This window comes from Podarcis raffonei, chromosome 5, assembly GCF_027172205.1.
Source record: "Podarcis raffonei isolate rPodRaf1 chromosome 5, rPodRaf1.pri, whole genome shotgun sequence".
In the NCBI taxonomy this organism is placed as follows: domain Eukaryota; kingdom Metazoa; phylum Chordata; class Lepidosauria; order Squamata; family Lacertidae; genus Podarcis; species Podarcis raffonei.
In genome coordinates this window covers 5,261,088-5,282,055 of record NC_070606.1, presented here as the reverse complement: position 1 = coordinate 5,282,055, position 20,968 = coordinate 5,261,088, and the positions used below count along the sequence as shown (strand labels likewise).

The following is a 20,968-nucleotide window of genomic DNA, read 5'->3' as shown; positions in this document are numbered from 1 at the left end:
ACTCTGTGAGATCTGCTTCGTGAGTCAGGCATGGGAGGCCCTGGGTTGCAGTCGTTCTTCTCTTACCTACAGAGCGATTCCAGAAAGTAGCATTGGGTGACTTCCTTTCAGCCCCTTGGGAGTTGCTCTGTGGGGTGCCATGGGGCACTATTTTGTCCCCAGAGCTATTCATCATCTATCTACGAAGCCATGCAGATTGTTCACTGGGAGATTTAGCATACAGCTCCATTCCTCTGCAACATCTGGATCACGAGCTTCTGTGCAAGTCCTGGACTCATTAACGGGCAGGATAAGAGTCAACAAGCTGGACCTGAATCCCAAGACAGAAGTTTTGTGGGTTCCTGGTTCTGGATGGGCTGCAGTACCTCTGAAAGAATGGAGCTTGGGGCTTCTCTTTGATCCAGTGTTGTCACAGGATCTTGATTTGTCTTGTGTGTCTAGGGCTACCTTTTACCAGCTTTTGCTGTTTCATCAGCTGCAACCATTCATGGGCAGGGATAGCTTGGCAACAGTGGTCCATGCATTGAAACCTCTAGATTTGATTACTGTAATGAACTTCACAGGGGATTGCCCTTGAATTTGATATGTAAGCTAAAGCTAACGCAAAATGCTGCTGCACAGTTGCTTTCTGGGGCAAGCTATGGGCAACAGGAGCGCACCCCGCCGCGGGGATTCAAACCGCCGACCATGCGATCAGCAAGTCCTCAGCTCCTAGGACTTGCTGATCGCATGGTCGGCGGTTCGAATCCCCGCAGCGGGGTGCGCTCCCGTTGCTCGGTCCCAGCGCCTGCCAACCTAGCAGTTCGAAAGCACCCCCGGGTGCAAGTAGATAAATAGGGACCGCTTACTAGCGGGAAGGTAAACGGCGTTCCGTGTGCGGCTCTGCCTCGCCAGGGTAGCTTCGTCACGCTGGCCATGTGGCCCGGAAGTGTCTGCGGACAGCGCTGGCTCCCGGCCTATATTTTTTTTTTTTTTTTTTTTAAATAATATTTATTAAGATTTTCAGAGATACAGAAAGAAAAAGAATAGAATACATTCAAAGCCTTCTTTTCAAACACCCTCTTTCCGGGACTCCCTCCTTCCCCCACCCCTACCATATTCCCCTATCATATTGTTGGCTCCACAAGTTCTCAGTTCTAATTAAAACTTAATTTGTTTAAACCATTATTCAAATTTAAATTTAAAATTATTCAGTCCTCACCAGTACCCTTAATAAAAGACAAGAGTTCTCTCCCCAGGGCCCACCCCCTTTCCATTCCACAATTTCCCCTTTTTTTTAGTGATAAAGACACCTCACACAATAAAGAAATAAGAAACAAGAAATAAAAAGTATAGTAAATGAAAAAAAGCCAATTCAAAAAATAGTTGACAAGCCTTTGGATTCTAGTTCTCCCCCCCCCGTCCCCGGTTTAATTTCCCCCTGACCACTAATCCATATTGTCTGCCTGGAATTCTTAAAGTCCATAAATCACATTTTCCCCCCGATTCCTTGCTGGCTTTTTTCTTTTTATAATTATTTTTAAAGTTATTTTTAAACCATTTAATTTCCAATCTTTAATAAAGCTCCCCCCATTGTTCTTTCCAAGTTGTAGTCCAGTTTCCTCTTGTTCCGCTGCCAAAACGTTCTAATTCAGAAGTTTAGTAGGTCTGCAGGGATTATTGTTATTCAGGAACAAAAACATACGTTCAGTCCCTTCCTTTCTTCAATAGAAAATTCTATTGTTTAGCTAAACACCCTGTAGACACAATATTGTTTCCGTTTCGCAGCTTTCCCAGAAGATAACCAGTCCTGTAGAATTCCAATGGTATTTTTCCACTTACGACCTTCTTTGTAATGTCCCGAAACTCCTCTAGGGGGATTGTTGTAACTTTGTTTTCTCTAGTCCAAAAGTCCGATTGTTATCCATGTTTTCGCCATTTTATATCCAAGTTTTGACAAATTGTAACAAATTGTAGCAAAATTAACCAGCAAAGTCCTCATAATCAAGTCCTCTTTAAATTTCGGACTTTGACAGCTACTTTGACAGCTGTCAAAATCTCCTTCGCTTTTCGCCAGGCTCTCTCCTCAATCACCCCGGTTCCCAGGGGGGGGGTTACGTTTTCCTTCTCCCTCAATTCTTCCTCCAGCACAGTTCTTGTAGTTTCCCATCGTGGAATTCTTAGTTCTTATCAGCAATTCAATTCTTTTTGGACCTTGGTTTCCCAGTCCTTGTTTTGGAAGGTTTACAGTAGGGAGGGGGACTGACTTCCTTTTTGGATCCCCCCCCCGCTCGTATCAAATCCGAAAAAAAATTCTTTTTTTCTCCTTTTAAACCCGGTTTCCAAATTACTCACGGGTTGTTGTTACAAATCCGAATTCTCAATGGAAGAAGTCAGCGCTCTCCGCCGGATGGCATGCGGCTTCGCTCGGCAGGGATAGCAGAGGACTCAAAGCACCACGCTTCTCCCCGGCACCCGATCCGTAGCCTTTAAAAAGGCTCCTTCACGAGTCGGGAGGGCGCTAGCAGTGCCAGCCGAGTCTCCATGTCCACGGCCTCCGTGGCCGTGGTTTTTAAGGGTCCCCGCGTCGCCGATGCGGTAGGACCCAGCCCCTGCCGAGCAGGCTCCCTCCGGAGCTCGGAGGGAGTCCGCCATTCGGCGATGGCGCCAACCTGGCTCCCGGCCTATAGAGTGAGATGAGCGCACAACCCTAGAGTCTGTCAAGACTGGCCCATACGGGCAGGGGTACCTTTACCTTTACCTTTACTATGGGCAACATGTGACACCTCTGATGAAAGGTGCCAACTTTCTCCCACACTAGAATCAACGTTTTATTATTGGTATATAATTGATGTTTAGTTCTTGCTGGATTTTATGCCTTAATACTGCTTTTATGACCTGTGTTCTGCTTTATATTCTATTTCTGTAGTCCACATTATTATGCTGGTATATTGTTTAGTTGTATTTTCCTATTTTACTGTCAGTGGAGTTGTTCTTTGTTGATTGCAAGCTGCTTTGTAGAGGAAGTTGCTCAAAAAGCTGGGTATGAAAATAAAGGAATAGGTGTCATGGCAAAGGTTGGCAGCTGAGAACTTGCTCTGACTGTAAGCAGTGAAAGGGACTATAGGCTGGCCACAGACTACATGTGCCATGTGAAAAGGAGCCATGTGCAGCCAAGTTTTAAAGCCTTCTCGGAGAAAGGTGGAAGGGATTGTTTTGCCACTTTGTGCTCTTCTCCTTCCATTATTTTTCTGTGTTTGCCTCATCTCCCCTTAGCAGCTAATTGTCCCTGCTAAAAATGATATTATAACTATCAATTACCACTGAACTGTGTGGCGCTTTTGGCCTCTTGGTCTATTAAGGGGCAATTGCACTTTTTTAAAAAAGTTGCCATTGAATCCAATGTGCTAGCAAGATCTGGAGGTTCTAGCCAGTGGCGTAGCGTGGGTTGTCAGCACCCGGGGCAAGGCAAGTAATTTGCGCCCCCTAACCCGTGGATTTGCGCCCCCTAACCCTAACCCCCAGATGTTGCGCCCGGTGCGGCCGGCCCCCCCTGCACCCCCCACTGGTTCTAGCTCAGGGTATCTTTAAAGATTTTTTATTATTATATCTTAGAGGGTCATTGCAGACTTTTAGTTCTTCATGGTTCCAGAAATATTCCTTGTATCAAAGAGACTTTTTTTTTTATTCTTTCAACGTTCTTAGAGCATTGTATTCTATTAATAGTGTGCTGGTGTTGGTGGAAAATATAATACATTGCAAGCTACTGTGACAGAGTCTAGTCTTAAGGGTGAAATATCTATACTCTTTTCATCTATGTTTTAAGAATTGGTCTGGCAGAGACATCTTGCAGTAGATTAATGCAAACTGTTTGATGAGGCATGTGGCTTTAAAAGATCAGAACATCTTGATATTTGCCAGTAGAACTATTTCAAGAGGATAGGTAGCCCTTTTAGTCTCTTGCATCTAAAGCAACAAGGATTCTTGTGGCACCTTAAGAACAAATACATTGTGCATAAACTTCACAAGGTGCGCGAGGTCATCCAGAATTACAGATAATGATTTACATGGTATGTGTGTGTGCAAATAGTGAAGTCAGAAGGAAATGAAAATATTGCAGAAGGAGAAAAAGAGTATTCAGAAATCAGTACAGTTTGTTGCTTTAGGCTTCATTGTTATTTTCAGCAACATTTTGGGAGGCTGTTGCTATTGATGAACAGACTGTAATGGCTTGTTGATCTGTCAGTATAAAATTACAGGGTTTTTTGTACCAGCCAAAACATTGTTTTGCCCCATTCTCTGGCTAAAGAAAGGCTCTCCTGCACGTACTTGGGGCTCCTCCACACTTTACTTTATCCCACAGTTTTCTCTGTTTGTCCCATGGTTTCTAGGCCACGGGTCTGAGAGCTTTTTCCTTTGTCCTGCCGCTTTCCCCAGGAAAACCCACAGTTTTAATGCTAAATTGAATCAAACGTCAGTCCACAGGCATCAGTCGGTCAACCCGAGTGACGTTTGTGACGATTCAGCAGTAAAGCTGTGTGTTTTCCCAGGGAAAGTGGCAGGACAAAAGTACAACCTGTTGGACCCGTGCCTCGAAATCACAGGACAAACAAAAGTTTGGATGAGCCCTTAGAAGCCTTATATTGTCTATTGCTGCAGATCTCAGGATGGAGTCTTCACACTTTTTAATGGGTTTCAAGGCTGCGTTCAAGTGAGCCCTGGCTTCTAAACCCCCCTTTAAATCCATATCAACAAAAAGGAAAGAACTCACTTTAAAACTCACCTACAGGTGGTACCTAACAACAAGGAAGCTAGCACTAATACACCCAGGAACCTCACCAAAATGCTGGAAAGGGTGCACCTCCACAGGCACATACCTCCACGTGTGGTGGGAATGCCCCAAAATCCAACTACTCTGGACAACAGCCATAAAAGAAATATGCAAAATAACTAAGCAAGTATTGGAAATAACATCAGAACTGGCCCTACTAAACATCTTCCAAGACAATAACGCCCATTTACACCACAAAGAACTTATAAACCACATACTCTCAGCAACCAGAAACATCATAACCAGACACTGGAGAGACCTGTCAGGAGTAAGCATGGACCAATGGTACCAAACAGTATGGGAAACAGCCCTACTAGAAAAAATTAACCAATAAACTGAAAGTGACACAGGGACAAATAGAAGAAGATACCTTCACCCCTGTATGGCTCCCCTTTATCACATACACAGCCCAACAAGACAGTGACAAGAATCCACCAACAGCATACGAATCAATATGGCTAACCTGATCCAAAACATCTGCCAACCCTACTCAAACATGAAATCAAAGTTCACCACAGCCAATCACAAACGAACAACCACACCCTAGGCCAACCCCAACCTCTCTCACCACTAAAGGAACACAAGTGAACTGCAAAGAGAACCTGCACAAGCAACACTGACACAAAACCCCACACATACATCAAGTAAAATAGAAACATTGCCACATGACTCCGACCCCACCCACCATGGCCCCCTCCACCTCTTTCCCCCTTTTCTTCCTAAAGTAACACTAACGTCTCAAGAAATGAAACTGATCTGCAGAAAATGTAACTTGAAAAAAGAGGCATTGCACATACTTTTGTAAACCAAGAAATCTTTAATAAAAATACATTTTAAAAAAGTGAGCCCTGGCTCATATTGATCACTGACTGCATACATCAAAATATATTACTAGGTGAGAAATCTAGCTGTGTGTGCAGTTTTGTAATGTTATGCCTTGGTGTTCCAGAGATGAATTTCCCAGCAATTACTGGTTAACAGTCACAAAATGAGCTGCGTAGTTGTTTGATTTTCCCAGCAAGACTGAAAAGTGATGGAGTTTCATATGGTAGCCATGTGTTTGGTAGCCCCTGATCTCTGCCTCAGCCCCATCAGCCACATAGGGCAGCCCTCTATGTGAGGGTCAGCTTGGCAAGCCACAATACGCAACTGGCAGGTTGCATTTTGCTCAGTGGGTCGCATATTCTTCAGATGAGTATCTGGCAAAATTTTAGCCGGTTTATTATTTGCACCATATCCTTTCTCTCACCCTCAGTTTTCATTTTGTCATTTGGCTGGCTTAATTTATGACTGTACTAGAATGGGACAGGGAGGAATTAGCTCTGCTCTAATCTCCCAGTATTTGTCTTAGTGATTTATAGAGCTGCCTTTGCTCACTTTCCCTGCTCTCCTTCTCTGTGTACAACCAGGGAAGAGCCACCCGTCGAAATATCTCTGAAGTGCAGGCATGAATATGACTCCCAGAAGAATCTGATGGTTATCCAACTAAGTCTCCAGCCCCAAAGCAGATTGCATTATAGTCACAGGGAAAACATTCTCTCGCTCTAAAATCCCCCCAGAAGGAGTCTGAAAACTGCTCTTGTATTCAGCTGCAAGTTTTAATTAATTGATACAGCTGTTAAGGGGTGCAGTATTAACATTCTAGTAAAGTAGTATTTATTCTCATATTAAGAAAGACAATATGATGGTTATATTTAGATTTAGAAATCCTGCGTTGCAGGGGGTTAGACTAGACAACCCTCGGGGTCCCTTCCAACTCTACAATTCTTTGGTTCTTTGATAACCCTTTCCTCCTCTCTAACAGATGTCCAGAAAACAGGAGGAGTTGTGTTAAACTGGGCACACCTGGACCTGGCCTATTCTCTCCAGAGTTTCCAAGAAGAGGGGAGAGAAGCAACTTTTCATATCCAGTCTGGGCTCATCTACACTTACCTTTTGTCCTACTCTTTCAAGGCTCAGGTCCACACTTAAAAGCTCTGTGTCCAAGCAGGTTTTTGCTTTCTTTGCTTATTTATATATTGCCCCAGAGCTTTCCTGCGAAAGCCCACTCTTTGGGGCTCAATCAGAACAAACATCAATTCAGGTTTCCCACAGAATTCCATTTGCTCCGATTGAGCTTTGAAGAGCAGATTTTCACAGGGAACGCTCCAAAGCAACAAAAAGGGCACTCAGACATGGAGCTTTGAAGTGCCTGGAAAGAGCAGAGGAAAGGTAGGTGTGGACAAGCCCTCTGTCTTGCAGACAATGTGTCCTATGTTTTAGATGACAGTCCTCCCTTTGAAGGGCTGTTAGATAATAGTCCTCTGTATGACGCAGCCCTCTGTTTGGAGGGCTCTTTTGTTTAAAGATGAACTAGCATAAGAATGGAGAGCAGCAGACTAAGCAGCCACAACAGGCCATGATTTTAGGGATTTTTCATCTTTTGGGGCTTCTGTCCATGGTAAGGAAAACACATAGGCAGGCTGTTATGTGACTTATTCCTCATAACAAATGGAATCCTAATGGGGAACAAATAATTTCACATGAATGATGAATCAGAAATTATAGCTTTGCCTTTTTGACAGCCTAAAATGATCAATACTACTGCTTTAGTGTGATCAGCAGCAGCATCAACCTTGCCAAAGAGGAAAATTCCTGACACTGCAACGGAATATGTTTATGTACAGTGAAAAAGAGGCATTTAGGGACCTGTGTTCCAACTTCCTCTTCCATAATTAAATAAATGATATTTATGAGGCTGGCGCTGCAATCTTTTGCACATTTTACACGTGCATGGGAGTAAAGCCCGTTTGTCGCAGTGGGACTTGTTTATGTACAAGATTTCACTGCGTCCAAATAATCATTTCATGCCACTGTTGTGGTGAATGGCGGGCCTGTCCCTAACTGCTCTGTTTAAAAGGTGGCAGCTCCAAGTTGAATGGCTGAACCAATGTTTCTCACTTCCAAAGTCTTAAGTGAGGAATGTCTGTGAGAAGCCGACAAAGCTTTACAGTGCTACGGTTAGGAAATATGAGAACCTGGGCTTCATAGTTTTGGGGGCACCTCTTTTGTGTAATTCACTTTTTACAAATGGGATCATCTTAATAGATGGTCCTGGTTGTGGGCAGGCTCTCAACCTGGTTCCCCTCACCCTGGCATGGGTGGAGCTATCGCCCTCACGCCGGGGTGGCACCACAATCACCCAGGGCTATTGCCCAATCATGTCAAAGGGTGATAGTGGGGGAAAGTATAAAAGCAGCCATGTCACATGTGCCAGGCTCTTGCTTCGCCCTGCTGAACACCCGCCCACCCTCCCTTTAATTTAGATCCTTTGGCCTTGCTTTGGACTTTGGTTGGTTGCCCAGCTTGAGTCGGGGGCCTGGTTGGAATTATTTTCCATTTGGCAAATTGGCAGGGGCCACTTGGTTTTTGCCTACCTTTTAGCAACCGTCACAACTTTGTAAGGTTTGGCGGTTAGGCATTGGCTTATGGTGAATGGGGGAGGGGAGGCCGGCCATCGCCTGCCCCTCCAGTTTCAAGGGTATTCTGTTAAAGGGATCTGGGGCCTGGTTCCTGTCCAAAATCTGCTTGAAGGGTGAGGGCCATGCCAGGCCTCTGGGAACACCAGGGGAGATGCAGGCGGGTTCCCCCTTTGACTTCCTGCAAAGGGGGCAGGAGTCAGATATAGTCTTGCCTAAGCCAATACCGCTCTCATTCCTGTAATCAATAAAGTTGTGGCCAAATTTTTGCCCAAAAAACTTAAATGAAATATGCGTGTCTGTGTGAATTTATTTATCCTAATGGGGGGTCGGCTTGAGGGTCTTGCCACGCAATAACAGCAAGCCAGCTGTGCTGTGTGTGAAGACCCTGAATAGGGCCCAGGACTTCTACATACTGCCCATTTTAGGAAGGCATTGCGGGACACTCCCCCTGCACCCAATCTCTGTGTTCCCACCCAATCTCTGTGTTCTTCCTTGCCCCCCCCACCCCAGTCTCTGCACCCCTTACAGATATGCTGCACCCGTTTCTGGGAGTGCAGCGGTGGGGCAGTAGGCCATGGTGGAGGAAGAGAAGGAGGCAAGGCGGCAAAAGGGGGGCATCCGGGATTTCAAACAGGGTGACTTTTGTGAATCCGGGATGTCCCACTCAAAGCGGGACTGTTGGGTAGTATGCTTCTGTCCTCCTCTGATGGACTGGAACTTGTGAATGAGTTATTCTTCGTTATTTCTGGAGTCTTTCTCAATCCATTTTATCCATATTTTACATCTCAAAGGTTATTTAAAGGCACTTAAGTCTATGGATATTAATGGGGCTTGAGATCTCCCTGCATTCTTCTTGGGAGCATATAAAAGTTTTGTTGTAGAGGATGAAGAGTCATGCCTGTTCTGATGCAATAATTCTTCTCTTTCTAAAAGGGTAGTACTCGACAGATGGAACTAGAAAATGGGAACTTTTCTGTTATAAAAAGCCATTAAAGAATACTATGAAATTAACAGCTTATGTAAATCAATGTATTAACAAATATGTTAAATTCCAGATTAAAAGCGAATTTTTATTTAATGCCTTCAGCTGTTCCCTATTATGGATCCTATTGTTATCTCTGCTGCGGTTTTGGTAAGGAAAATTAGTTCCACAGAATTAGATAAAGTATATCTGAAGCCGACGGAGGAAATAAATCAAGACGTTTGTGGGAAAGCTGCATCATATTTTCTAAGTATAACAACTCACCGGATGATTGAGATGTGTTATTATCTAAAACTGACTTCGTTTTCAGTTCCAAAACTTCCCTCTTCCCTTAGCATAGAAAAAAAACCACACATTTGGTATGTTAAAAATGGTTTACTTTACTCTCTCCAAAGGTCAAGTTCATGTGCTTTTTGATACAGCATTCAGAAAAAGTTGTGCAGGCACTAAAACTTGGCTTAGCTACAGTGGTGAATGCTCCTCAGATGTTGGAACTCAAAAGAGGCTTGTTAAAGTCATGTGGTCAGAACTTGGAACAACCAGCTCAGACCTCTTTGCACACTGAGCTTCTCAGGTAGACAGAGAATCAACAAAAGTCTTGGTTACCTTCCTCTCAAGGTGAGGGGTAGTGACCTAGCTAAGCCTGGCAGGACAGCTTACTCTATGGCATTAACCTCTTCATGCATTAATCAGACTTGAGCATGTTGGTTCTCCCACAATCCCCACTCTTTCATTTCAAATCCTGTAACATCTTATAGCTGCCCTAATGGGGATGAGCAGAACCTTTTTTATCATTGAACCGGACCATAGCTTCTGTGAAAATAAAGGAGAAAGCATCCTAGGCACTTATTCTGAAAGATGGGAAAGTTTTAGTGGGAGGGTGGGCTGGGCAAAGAGAATCTGAGGAAAATAAACTGCCATTACCCAAAAGACAAGAACAGCAATCTTTTGCATCAGCTGCCTCAACACTGTCAATTTTTTCATAAATCAACAACTGCTTTGCATTTTCCTATTGATTCAAGACATCTATGTCAAATACCAGAGTCTCATCTTCTTTAAATAGGGCCTGATATTAGTTGTCTTGTGCAATTTTAAAATAAATGACTTACTTTCCCCCCCTTATAATGGTAGGCAGGCGATGCTTAAAGTTTTTTAAAAGGGGGAAATGAATTGGAGTGGTGACAGAGATTCCCCAAGAGAATAATAATTAATTTTATATTCTGATGATAACTCAGAAGTACTCCAAGGAACAACAAAATTATTTCTGCAGAGAGCTTTATGGTGATATGCCCAAGGAACAGCAGGTTGCCACTTGAATAAAATAGATGTTGAAACAGCTACAGAGAACTCTGGATTTATGAGGCTCCTGATTAAAATACTACAACTTTTTCCTAAGGAGATGTTCATTAGATCTGAGATGAGTATTCTCAGTGGCCCTTGATTTCTACCAGTCAAGAAGTTCAAAATGTCAGTGCTATGCAGCCTCAGTTATTCCAGTGGCATGGGAAAGACCCTAAAGGTTAATTCTGGATAGATGAAAGCAATCACCAGGCATTGTCAGATGACTGACAGGTGAGTGGTCCTGCCCATCTGTCAAAGTATGCCCTTGGGGCTGGGGGAAGATAAAAAATCCAGAAAGGTTCCCCACCCCTGGATTATCACATGCTGTGGAAACAAATATCTGATGAATTTATCCATTGCACCCTTTTTATAAGCTTCTCAGGGGCAGCTTATTGACCCCTGACTGGGCACATTCACATCCCCAAACCTAAATAGGTTTCATATTTAGTCCCTCTTCCCAGGAAGCCCTGGGAAATGTAATCTTTTGAAGGCCAAGGATCTTCTGGTCTGGTCTTTTCTTTTCCCATATTATGGCAGGCAATTGAAAAACTGATTTGCTTACAGTGATTCACATTTTGTTTTCATATGTGTTTATCAGTTCCTTACTTAACTAAAAACCTGCTGTGGCTATGGTTTGGTTTTGGTACAAAACTGAGAATGCTGACTGTAAATGCTGAATTTTGTTGACTCTGCTTTAAATAACATCAGTATAGTGTGTGAAAGGAAGTGTGAAAAAAGCATTTAAGGGTAGAAAAGTGGCCTAGATTGCTAGTGAGCAGCTTGTCATGCTTTGATGATATAAAGGTTCAGTTTGCAAACTAAACATCAATAACATGTCCATGGAATTAGAGATGATTGTGATCTGTCCCTTGATTTCCACTAGTTACCCCATGTTTGTTGTGGTTCTTCATGCGTTGGCTTGTATTTCCGTGTAGCTCTACATTATTATTGCATATGTGTGTGTTGCTGTTTTATAAGTAACTGGATGTGCAATCTGAGCACGTACGTAAGTATCGCTCAATTTAAAACCTCTGAAAGTTTTGATGAACAAATATGTAAGAAGTAAATGCTCCATTGGGGGGCACAGATGAAAATTATGATCTGCACTTGGCTTCACATTGAAGTTTGCAAAGGGCATTGAATCTCTATTGCGTGATATGTTTGCATATTATGATCTGAAACTAGGCTCAGGAGGACCTATAGGTAACTTAATGCATACAAACATGTGCATAGCAAGAGGTGCGGATAGAGAAGCAGTTTGTGGAATCAGTTTCCCACACTTTCCGCAAGCTATAAGGAGCTCGCATTGGACCCCTTCCAAAGGTTGAATGATTTTCTCCCAACTGCCATTCAGTGCTCTGTGATTTACATTGTACTTCTGCAAACCTGAAGATTCACAATGGTATCTCCTTCTCATTTCTTGGTTTGGGCTCCGTCTCTGTCCATGTGCACCTCAGGGAGCTTTTGTCCGGTTCCTGACACTTCCAGTTGAAAGGATGAGGAAGCAGGTGGTGCAGAAGATTTTGACCCAAGGACCTGGAAAACCGCTGCCAGTCCATAGAGACAATGCCGGGCTGGATGAATGATACTAATACTAGACCTAGTGTTAGGCAGCTTCCTACATTCCTACTGTTTTTATTGCAATGCTAATGCATGCAGATTTAATGAACCAGTTGATTAAAACACAAAACGATGACTAGACCAAGATTTCTTTAATTGGGTAACAGCTCTCCTTCTGGGTCTTGTTTGCTCGTGTCCCCAGTGCCAAGGCCCACTGTAGCCTTCTATTAGGAACCTTTGGGGGTATGCAGTCCTAATGGGGGCTGTTACCTTTGAATCCTTCCCCCCAGCTGTCTAATTTTCCAATTCTTTCAGCCTGATGCCGCACAAAATGTCCACGAGGCAGTGTCTGATCCAAGCAGGCAATTTTTATTACAGGGAACAGATTGTCCATCTTAACAAGTACATTAATTGTTGCAATAATGGAAAATGTTCGCCGCGGACACAAATGATGAATTAGAGAGGAAGTTAAGGTGTCTGCAGCAATAATGAGCTCCTGCGTGATTCATGCTCAAGAAGTAGCCAAAAATAACATTAACACGTTGACTTCCATTGGTTTATTTTAAACTATCAAAAAGCTCCAGAGCTAAAGAAAACCTGGGGCAAAGAAACACACATGAGGCACACGCCTGACAAAGTTAAACCCTTTTAAGTCCATTGATTTCAGTGGGACACCATGTGTTTGACAGGTCCACGCCCTGACTTGCTATCTTAAATTCCTAGTGACACCATTTCAGATGGTAGTGATGAGAGAAGTGGAGAGGGGCCTTTCTATCTGGCTAAAATAGCTATTCTGGGTTTCTCCTGCATACCCCAAGTATATCAACTCTTGTAAATCAGTATATAAACATGGCAGCGATTGTCTCCAGCCTTCAGCAATATTATAAATCTGAGTAAGACTTTTAAGAGAATTAATTTTAGGAAATCACAGGCTCAGTTATAAAAGACACCTCTGTATCTCCATGTACTTTATTAACTCCGCACCTAGCCACTCTTTTTTGTTTTTTGTAAGTTCATTGCTGTGTGAGTGGTGTTAAATATTTGACTTAATTTATTACCCTAAAAACCCAGTATGTTGGAGATATGGGAATATCAGCCAAACATTTTCATTAGTTCATTTTTAAATTTATTTTGTACACAAATTTGCTTTCCCTGTGTCTTCCTCAAACAATATTCTGCTTTTTCCATTTATTTTCTTATTAAGAATTTATCACATAATTTTATTTTTGTTCTCTCATTTATCATGTGCACAGGTCTCAAAATAAACATGGGATCCATTAAGTGATTCTGTTTTGTCCATGTAAGTGGAACCAGATCAAGGGAATGTCACTTTTGTGCTGTGTAAATGCAGTGGAGTGTTGCTTTGCATGTTGACTTTGATTAGCTAGTTAAGGAACAGTTCACCAGGAAAGTTCTCCCGCACAAGCCCCATGAGATAAACTGCAACTGTAGGATTATTATTCCTATATAAATTGGCCTGTAAAGGACATTTTACATTTGTAGCCTCAAGGCTTCTATTCTTTGACTCATGCTGGTAAATAACTGTTCAAGCAGGCATAGTTCTCTATTAAAACCATAGTTTCTGATGTGTTTCTAAAGCCAAGCAAATTGTCTTATTTAGTTATAAAAAATAGTCTTGGTGAGGTTTGCTCCTGAAAATGCCTTCCAAAACAAAATGGCCTGATACTTCCAACTCTGTAATACAGAAATTGGGCAGAGGTGGCCAATCATTGTGGCAAAGTCCAAAGCATAAGATAAGGCAGCCCAATTCCTTAGTGCAGTTTTTCAAAGACTAATGATATAAATGTGTATAGCACTTTCAAGTATTCAAAGCAGTTCACATCATACTCTCCAACATTTCTATGATGAAAATAGAGACATCCCATTCCTGCCCTGTGGAACACCCTCCCACCAGATGTCAAAGAGAACAACAACTACCAGACTTTTAGAAGACATCTGAAGGCAGCCCTGTTTAGGGAAGCTTTTAATGTTTGATGCATTACTGTATTTTAATATTTTGTTGGAAGCCGCTCAGAGTGGCTGGGGAGGCCCAGCCAGGTGGGTGGGGTATAAATAATAAATTATTATTATTATAAAGATAATTTTACTATTTAAGCCCCACACATCTTACTGGGTTGCCCCAGCCACTCTGGGCAGCTTCCAACATATATAAAAACATAATAAAACATCAAACATTTTTTAAAAAAAATCTTCCCTATACGGGGTTGCCTTCAGATGGCTCAGGGTTTGGATAACTCCATACCCTCCAACATTTCTCCAATGAAAATAGGGACATCCTAAGGAAAAGCGGGACATTCCGGGATCAAATCAGAAACCGGGACAGCTTCTCTAAATCAGGGATGTCCCTGGAATATAGGGACACTTGGAGGGTCTGTCACATTCATTATCTAGCTGTAATCCTTTAAACATACTGAGGAGAAGGCTAAGCTGATTATTCTTTTTATCCATGACATTCTAATTTTCTACATTCAATGAGTTCTTCCCAAGGAGGGCATGTCAAGAATGCAGCTTAAAGAATGCCAGCTTCCATCTCCCAGTTTCCTCTCTCCTCCTCCCTTTCCCGTTCAATTTGTTTGTTCAGGTACAAACGTTTTTCCCATTGGATCATTCTATGTTAACCTACACAGGTAATTTGACATGTTGGTCTTGGGTTTTGCTTTCTGTTCTTTTATCAGTGTGCAGTGGAAAGGCTTTGAAGTTTTGTTGAGTTTCAAAGACCCATTGAAACTGACTTACACTGAACTGCTATTTGGGCCTTTCGCTTTATATATGTTCAAGATACTGGCTATAATCCAGACCGTGGCATAACTGTGTTTCTCCCTGTTCTGCCCCCGTAGGGATGCAGGTCCTAGAATGGAATGGCATTCCCTTGACGGCCAAAACATATGAAGAAGTTCAGAGTATCATCAGTCAGCAGAGTGGGGAAGCAGAAATATGTGTAAGACTGTGAGTTTTTCCTCATCTTTCTGTTTCCATTATTTTTGGCTTTTCATGGCTTTTCTATTCACAATTGTTAAGGTGGAACCCGTGAAACACTTTGTGCACCGTTTATATCTAAAAAGGAAAGAAGCTTGGTGCACATATTAGAGGAGAATTTCTTTGTTCCTTAATATAAACTGAAGAGTAAATATAGACTTTCAGGTACCATCCACAGCCTGTTGAAATATATGGCCAAGTTCCCATGGATGTTAACAGGTCAGTTTATTCCCTTTGATGTCTTCTGGGGGGCTGTGTGTTGAATTTCTCTCTGTGATTGGAAAAGGTTAATCAAAATGAGTTTGGGTGAGTGATTAAATGTAAGGGTGAAAAGAAATAATCCTTTGCTGGAAGCACAGTGGGAGCTTGTGCTGCATTAGAACAAGGGGATTCTGCATTCAAATTTCAGTACCATCATAGTAAGTTGCTATGATTCAGGCCTAATGAGTTGCAAGAAAGGAGGAATAATGCCCAGGACCGCTGTTGGGATGAAACATAGCTGGTTTCAAAGCTCATTGTGAGTGAAAGTGTTGTGACAATGTTAGGTAAACAAATGATACATCTAGCTCATCTGAACGTCGTGCAAAGTGGTTGTATTTCAGTGTAAACCTGCATTTATTCCATTTAAAAACCCACCACAGAACTGCCATTTTTCTCAGCTCTTCGACTTGAATAGCGTCACAAACACATATCGGCCAAAAAAGGGGTCATGCTTGGGAGCTGCTTTCTGCCATAATCCATGTCTCATTTATCTACTCTAATACCGCAGTGAGGGTGGGCCAAGGGTTCCTTTTGTCTCAGGCTTCTTATGGCTTCCTTTAGGGATCTCAACATGATGTCAGATGCCGAGAATCCACAACATCTGGATTTGCTTGAGCCAGGAAAGACTGGTAAGTAAAAACAATAAAAACAATTTGCTTTTCAGTGACACAGGCCACAAATTGTGATTCTGGTACATTTAGAACACACGGTCAAGTACCTTTGAATATGCAGCAAAAAATGGAAGCAAATATGTCCCATTTCTTCTCAGTGGATGACAAGTTTGGTCAAATATGCAGAGAATGGACTATTTGTTTGCTGATGCTGATACGAAGATGGCACAACCAGCACCGACTTTTAAAACTTTTTTCAGCTCTGGTTTGGGAGTGATATGACAAATTGCTCTTTGGATAATTGAAATTGGCTGTGTTGATATTTTTCCATTTCATTTCACTAAACCTTTGATACATTTGATACATGGGCAAACAAATGGTTTTAGAGCAAACATCAGAACTGACGGTCTTCAATTCGAGGATTTGAGCTTAATATAGAGAATTGGGGGTGGGGGAGTAAGGGACCCACATACAGTTGGTCATCATTATGTCCCACAAGAAATCACACCAAAAAAATGGGCTAAAGACCTTCTAGCCCTTTGGAGGTTATGCTTCTTATTGTAATGAATGCAAATATCCTCAGGTTTAAAGGAAAGAAACTGATTTGCAGATCCATAGCTAAAATGCTTGTGCTGAATGGTCCAGGGGGCGGGTGAGGAAGCGGGAAAGGGCATCACATGTCAGTATGAACTAGCAAACGCTTTGCTATCAGTAAACTGCTTGAGATTATTCAGTCTATTACAGTTGTGTAATGCTTTGACTCTAAAGAGCCCCGATAAGCATGGAAAGTCCACAATACAGTGGTGGAGCACATGCTCTCTTTTCCACAAGTCTACTTCATATGGTTTTATTCTTGTTTTAAATGCATTTGTTGAATAATAAACCAGTAATAAGAATACTAATCCAAATGATCCTGTTAATGTACAGAGTTCCTGCATTCATCTCTGGTGTCTCCTGATAGGTCTGGGAAGCCACAGCCAATGACAAGAGTGTTGACAGGTCTGAGCTAGATGGACCAGTTATCTGACTCAGCATAAGGGAGCTTCCACATTCACAAAGGAGATGTGCTGATTTCACTGCCCACAGCTGTAGCCCCATGAGACATATCCAACACTTAGGACTGGCTTTTCAAAAGGCGCAGGAGAATGCATAATGAAGAAGGAAGGCAAGCCTGGTGCACAAGCCGAATTCTCCCTGCAGTTCTTTAAGAAATCTTTTCCCCCCTATTTTCTAAATACATTTTTATTGGCTGTTATTTATTGCACTTCTTTTGACCCAGTCTTACAAAATAAAACTTAACTGTGATTTTAAAAATGCAAAAGTACTTTGTCCGTTACCCCGGTGCCTTTGCACCCATTGGCTCGCAGACAGGAGCAGGTCTAATTCTTACGAAACACTGAAGTCCAATACCGTTTTCCCGTTTTCATATACAGAATGAGTCAAAGAACTAGAGACTTACATTTTGAAAAGCTAAAGGTTCAGGAGAGTTGAGTAAGTTCCCTCCACAACACATACACATGCTGACTTAGTTGAAAAGCTGGCTGAGATTATAAAGTTTCACAATTTGGTTTATTGTCCAAGGTTTTGTTACTTGGTTAGCTGTTTTCTTTCCCCTTTGTGCTCTAATAACGGGGGAAGTTACTAGCATGAATTGCCATTCTTCCATCCCAAGCTGGGAGAGTTGCAGAAATGAATACGAAAACATTTGCTTGCAGTGGATAAAACAAAGTCGCCCGGGGTGGACCCAAAGCAACTGGCTGCAGAGCTGCAAAAGGTTTCCCTGCAACAGGCTCCCTTGATGGCCTCCTCCGCAATGGAAAAGAGCTCCCATGCTCATTCTGGGACTACGTCAGCCAACTCGAGTTCTGTTCCTAGCCCTGGTCAGCCTGGTTCTCCTTCGGTCAGCAAGAAACGGCACAGTAGCAAGGTAGGAATCCATTTGTTTTGGCTTTTTTGTGTATGAATGCAGAGGGTGGACATATGCATTTTCATATCGAGACCATAAGAAGCTTAAAGAAGAGATTCCAGTGTTCCCATGTTAGCAACAGGGGTACTGGGGCTGCTTCACTCTGGCTGTGTTCTGAGCAGTTCGGGGGCACTGGCAGTCTGGAATGGCAAGGGAGGCATTTTGATATGTTCAGTTAAGACCCGTGTAATGCTTTGAGTGAGCTAGCATCTCTTCTCACTGATAATGAGGCATCACTAATAGGGCCTGTTTGGGGTTTCCTTGTGATTTCAATTTTGAGTATCACAACAGGGCTGTCACTTTGACCCACCAAATTTATTCAGAGTTCACGATGGCATTGAAGTACTCAAAAACTTTCTGAGGGTTGTGTTTCCTATTGATTGTACTTCAAGTAGATGAAGAGGGCCTTCAGTGACATTTGATGCATTCCTGTGTCTGCTGCAGAAAACTCTTGGGTGTGGCTTCGTTTAGATTTCCTCTTGCTTTAAAATTCTGTTCTCTTACCATAGTTCTACAGCCTAGCAGTTCAAAATCACACCAGTGCAAGTAGATAAATAGTTACCACTGTGGTGGGAAGGTAAACAATGTTTCCGTGCGCTTTGGCACTCGTCAAGGTCCTCCTTGCACCAGAAGCGGTTTAGTCATGGTGGCCACGTGACCCAGAAAGCTGTCTGTGGACAAACACTGGCCCCCTTGGCCTGAAGCAAGATGAGCGCTGCACCCCATAGTCACCTTTGACTGAACTTAACCATCCAGGTTAAGTTACCTTTACTTTAGTTCTACAACAACAACAAAACAGTTCTTAGCAGAGAAGCTTGCCATCATGGTAATGACAGCCACCTCTGGCGAGTCCTGTAAGATTACTTTGACAAAGCTTCAATGTCTAAAGAACTGAACAAAAGAAAGCAAATTACACAGCACAGAAAGGAGTTGACCTTTTGGTGCAATATACTGACCACACCCCGTGCTAGCCTGCTTATTCTTTTATCATTTGATGGATAATCATGTTGTCTAATTTTAAATGTCCTTTGAGAGTAATTAGTTGCTCTTTTCCACTTGAGTTGTGCTTATCTAAAGGAAAAACATTTGATGATATTTACCAGCAGAAATTAGGCAAGAGTTTTGGTGACAAATATTGGAACGCTTGGTTGCTTAGGTCAGAGTTCTTGGCATGCAAAATTTGGGTTTCCGTGGTATAACTAAAAAACCTGTACAGTGCTGACAATGACTTCTTCTTTTTGAAGTTTGTAGAATATCTAGCCCTTTTTGATCCTATCTGTTGTGTATTGAGTCAAAGGATTTTATATCTGTATTATGATTGTCTGTATTTGCATTAGGGTAAAGTAACTGCCTTTTGGTTCCAGAGGGTACAGCTACTATTGGTTCATTTAAGCTGCTGTATTTGGATCCTCTGTCTTATTGGTTTCCTCCAAAAGGCAGGACTGTGATTGCCTGATATTGTTCCCTCCAAAATGTATCCTTTCTAGCTAGTTCCCTGTCCCTATAAATGTAGCTCTCCCCTCCTCAGTTCTCAGTCTTGTTTGCTTTAATAAAGAAGTGTTACTACAGAACTGTCTCCAGCATATTATGTCAAGAGAGCTGAAATCACAAACCCCACGTCACAACAACTGGCGACGAGGATGGGATCCGGAATGCTGAGGAGCGGTTAAACGCAGCCCTGCCTCAGAGTCCGGATTGTAGCTAAGAACAAGACTCACTGGCCAGCTGAGAAGACGACCCTGCCCACAGGACAATGGAGAGTCCAAGGGTATTGGAGCCCTTCCAGCCATCAGAGCCCCACACGTGGGAAGACTACGTCGAACGCTTCGAGTTCTTCGCAGTGGCTCAAGGGATCACCGATGCCAGCAAAAGAAGGGCCACATTCCTGAGCTACTGTGGGCCTGAGACCTTCAAGCTGGCCAAGGCATTGCTTGCTCCAGCGAAGCTAAGTGAGACACCTCTCAAAGATATTCTTGCCTGCCTGACAAGCCATTTGGCGCCTACTGAGACCAAGATGGCCCAGCGGTTGGAGTTTCATAAGAGGCAGCAGCGTGCTGGGGAGTCTGTATCTGCATTCCTAGCTGAACTGCGGAAGCTCGCTCAGCACTGCAACTTCCATGATCTGGAAGAGACTCTCCTGGATCGGTTTATCGGTGGTCTGAGCAGCAAGAAAGCCAGAAGACGCATCGTGGCTAAAGAAGAGGTTACCCTTGCTTCAGCCTTGAAGGAGGCCACCGCTACGGAGAATTATGAAAGAGAGGAGCTTGATGCCAGTCACAAGGCCCCTAAGCCACAGATAGAAGTTGCGCATGCCATGGACGAGCTAGAGGCTACTCCGAGCCAAAGCCCAGTCCGTGGGGTCGAGTCAGTGCGTCAGGCCTGCACAGTGCACAAAGAGCACCAAGGCAGGTGCCCTGGTTGTGGCGGAAACCATGAGCGGAAGAGTTGTCGTTTCCGGGATGCTATGTGCCGGACGTGCGGGAAGACAGGTCACATCGCCAGGGTCTGTAGATCGGCGGCGTTGGGAGCGACAGGAGCACCTAGACTGGAGCATCGCAGACCGCCCACGGCAAACCATGTTCTAAAGGACTGCCACTACGTAACGGAGATCAACGGGAGGGTCGTGCAGTTTCCAGCGCAAGGCAAGGCACACGTCAAGGTGAAGATTGAGGGTCAGCTGTGCGACATGGAGGTGGACTCCGGATCTGGATTCACTATCATGTCGGACCAGACCGCGAGGACATTCTTCCCCAGGGGTAAGTTGCCCCCTCTGGAGCCCTTCCCGGCAACTTTGCAGTCATACTCAGCGGGCCGCATCCATATCATGGGAATGTGTGCCGTGAGAGTACAGTTCCGGGACAAACAGGCGGAACTCAAACTGGTGATTGCGAAGGGCAGTCGCCCCAGTCTCCTGGGCACTGACTGGTTCCCCGCCCTGGGACTGAGTATATCAGGGCTTAATTCAATCCAAACCTGCCC

General features: G+C 43.4%; 1 protein-coding gene across 1 annotated transcript in view; it reads left to right on the top strand.

The window, feature by feature from the left end:
- The window catches only part of PCLO (piccolo presynaptic cytomatrix protein), a 204,764-nt gene that overhangs the window by 131,623 nt on the left and 52,173 nt on the right, over positions 1 to 20,968 (top strand). Inside the window, exons 10-12 of the mRNA XM_053387679.1 lie at positions 15,013 to 15,121; positions 15,974 to 16,041; positions 17,739 to 17,950. Of these exons, the coding sequence (XP_053243654.1) occupies positions 15,013 to 15,121; positions 15,974 to 16,041; positions 17,739 to 17,950 (389 nt within the window). The remainder of the gene's footprint in view (positions 1 to 15,012; positions 15,122 to 15,973; positions 16,042 to 17,738; positions 17,951 to 20,968) is intronic.